This window comes from Propithecus coquereli, unplaced genomic scaffold (genome assembly GCF_000956105.1).
Source record: "Propithecus coquereli isolate 6110/MARCELLA unplaced genomic scaffold, Pcoq_1.0 Scaffold164, whole genome shotgun sequence".
NCBI lineage: Eukaryota > Metazoa > Chordata > Mammalia > Primates > Indriidae > Propithecus > Propithecus coquereli.
In genome coordinates this window covers 4,354,027-4,355,773 of record NW_012140969.1, presented here as the reverse complement: position 1 = coordinate 4,355,773, position 1,747 = coordinate 4,354,027, and the positions used below count along the sequence as shown (strand labels likewise).

At 59.1% G+C, this 1,747-nt stretch overlaps 1 protein-coding gene across 1 annotated transcript in view; it reads left to right on the top strand.

Moving 5' to 3' along the window:
- PALM3 (paralemmin 3) overlaps positions 1–1,747 on the top strand; it is a 13,354-nt gene that overhangs the window by 9,999 nt on the left and 1,608 nt on the right. Inside the window, exons 5-6 of the mRNA XM_012641261.1 lie at positions 954–999; positions 1,141–1,743. Coding sequence (XP_012496715.1) covers positions 954–999; positions 1,141–1,743 — 649 coding nt within the window. The remainder of the gene's footprint in view (positions 1–953; positions 1,000–1,140; positions 1,744–1,747) is intronic.

The window sequence follows — 1,747 nt, the reverse complement described above, 5'->3', positions numbered from 1 at the left end:
GGAGGATCCCTTGAGTCCAGAAGTTCAGATCAGCCTGAGCAACATAGCGAGATCTTGTCTCTACAAAAAAAAAAAAAAATAGAAAAATTAGCTGAATGTGGTGGCACGTAGCTGTAGTCCCAGCTACTCGGGAGGCTGAGGCAGGAGGATCGCTTGAGCCCAGGAGTCTGAGATTACAGTGAGCTGTGATTGCACCACTGCACTCTAGCCTGGACAACCGAGCAAGACCCTCTCTCAAAAACAAAAACAAAAACAAAAAACTCCCAAAACACACATAAAAAAACAGAGCCTTTGAGAGAGGAACCCAGGGCGTGAGGGTACCTCAGAGGAAGCACCTGAGTGAAGTTGGGAGTTCAGGGACCCTCTTCTATTCCTTGAACATGCTTAGCTCAGTGCAGACCCAGGGCCTTTGCACTTGCTGTTCCCTCTGCCTGAAATGCCCTTCCCTACATCTTGACTCATGGCCAGCTCCTCTCACTTCTTCAGGTCTCTGTTCAATGTCACCTCCTCCAAGAGGCCCTCACACGTCTTATAGCTAGAGGAGGCACCTTGTCACCTCCCGGCACTCCCTAGCTCTTTGCCCTGCTATCTTTCCCTCTCCATAACCCTCCTTTTTCACTTGTTGACATTATTGATGTATTTATTTGTGTTTATGTTTATTGGAATGTAAGTTCCAACAGCAAAAGGCTTAAGTGTCCCTTGGCCATGGTAACCTCAGTGGCTGGCAGAGTGGGCCCCTAATACAGAGAGATTGGCTGCATGAACACAGCATTGATTAAGCACCTACTGTGTGCACTGCCCTGGGGTAGAATGAGTTAGGACAGGTGAGGAAGGCCAAGGTGCCACGTGGAGTGACACTGAGAGTGTTTGAGCAGGGGGTGGGGGCCCGGCTTGCAGGGAGGTTGAAGGTGGGGGTGAGGGCTGGCTCGATCTTGTCTCTGCCATCCCTGCAGGGTCACCGTCCTCTCTCCCAGCCCACTGTCGATGTAGGTCCTGAAGGTGAGTGTTGGAACTCCTAGGTCTGGGGGTCAGGTCACCCCCAAAGAGGGTGACCCAAGAGGAGCGAGGGTAGGGGGCCTCTTGGCCCTTCCTCACCCTCTCTTCTCTTCTTTCCTCTTGTCTCTGCCCCTGACTCCCCAGGCCACACTGATGTGGACAAGAGAGCCTCCCTGCCCGTGGGACCAGTGGGCATGTCCCCAGAGTCCCCCTCTGAGTCCAGAGAGGAGGCTGTAGAGGTTCTGCCAGCCCCAGCCCCGAGGCAGGTCCCCGGAGCTGCAGGGGCCTCCTCAGAAGCCAACGGCCCCTGCCCTGGACCCAGCCCCGCTCCGGAGCAGGAGCTGAGTCAGGGGGCGGTGGCAGGCAAGGGGCGGGTGGGCGAGGCCAACGGAGGGGGCGTGGTCACGGTGGTGTGGGAGGGGCTGAGAGCCGCCGAGGACTGTGCCGCGGGAGCCACCGGCCCTGAGCTGGAGGCTAAGGTGGAGGAGGTGGTGCTCGAAGCCATTGGGGACAGGCGGGGGGTTGGCCGCCCGGAGCTCCCAGCCTGGGTGAGGGAGGACAGGGGCATCGTGGAGGTGGTCTGGGAGGGGGTCGGGGGCAGCGACCCAGAGGCCACAGGGGCGGTAGGTGGGGGCGCAGAGGCGGCGCAGACCCGCTCCCCGAGGCTGCCCGAGAGATCAGAGGTGGCAGCTGCGGCAGAAGGGGACGGCGCTCCCGGGAGCAGCCCTGAGGGGGATGGGCAGGGCGGCTC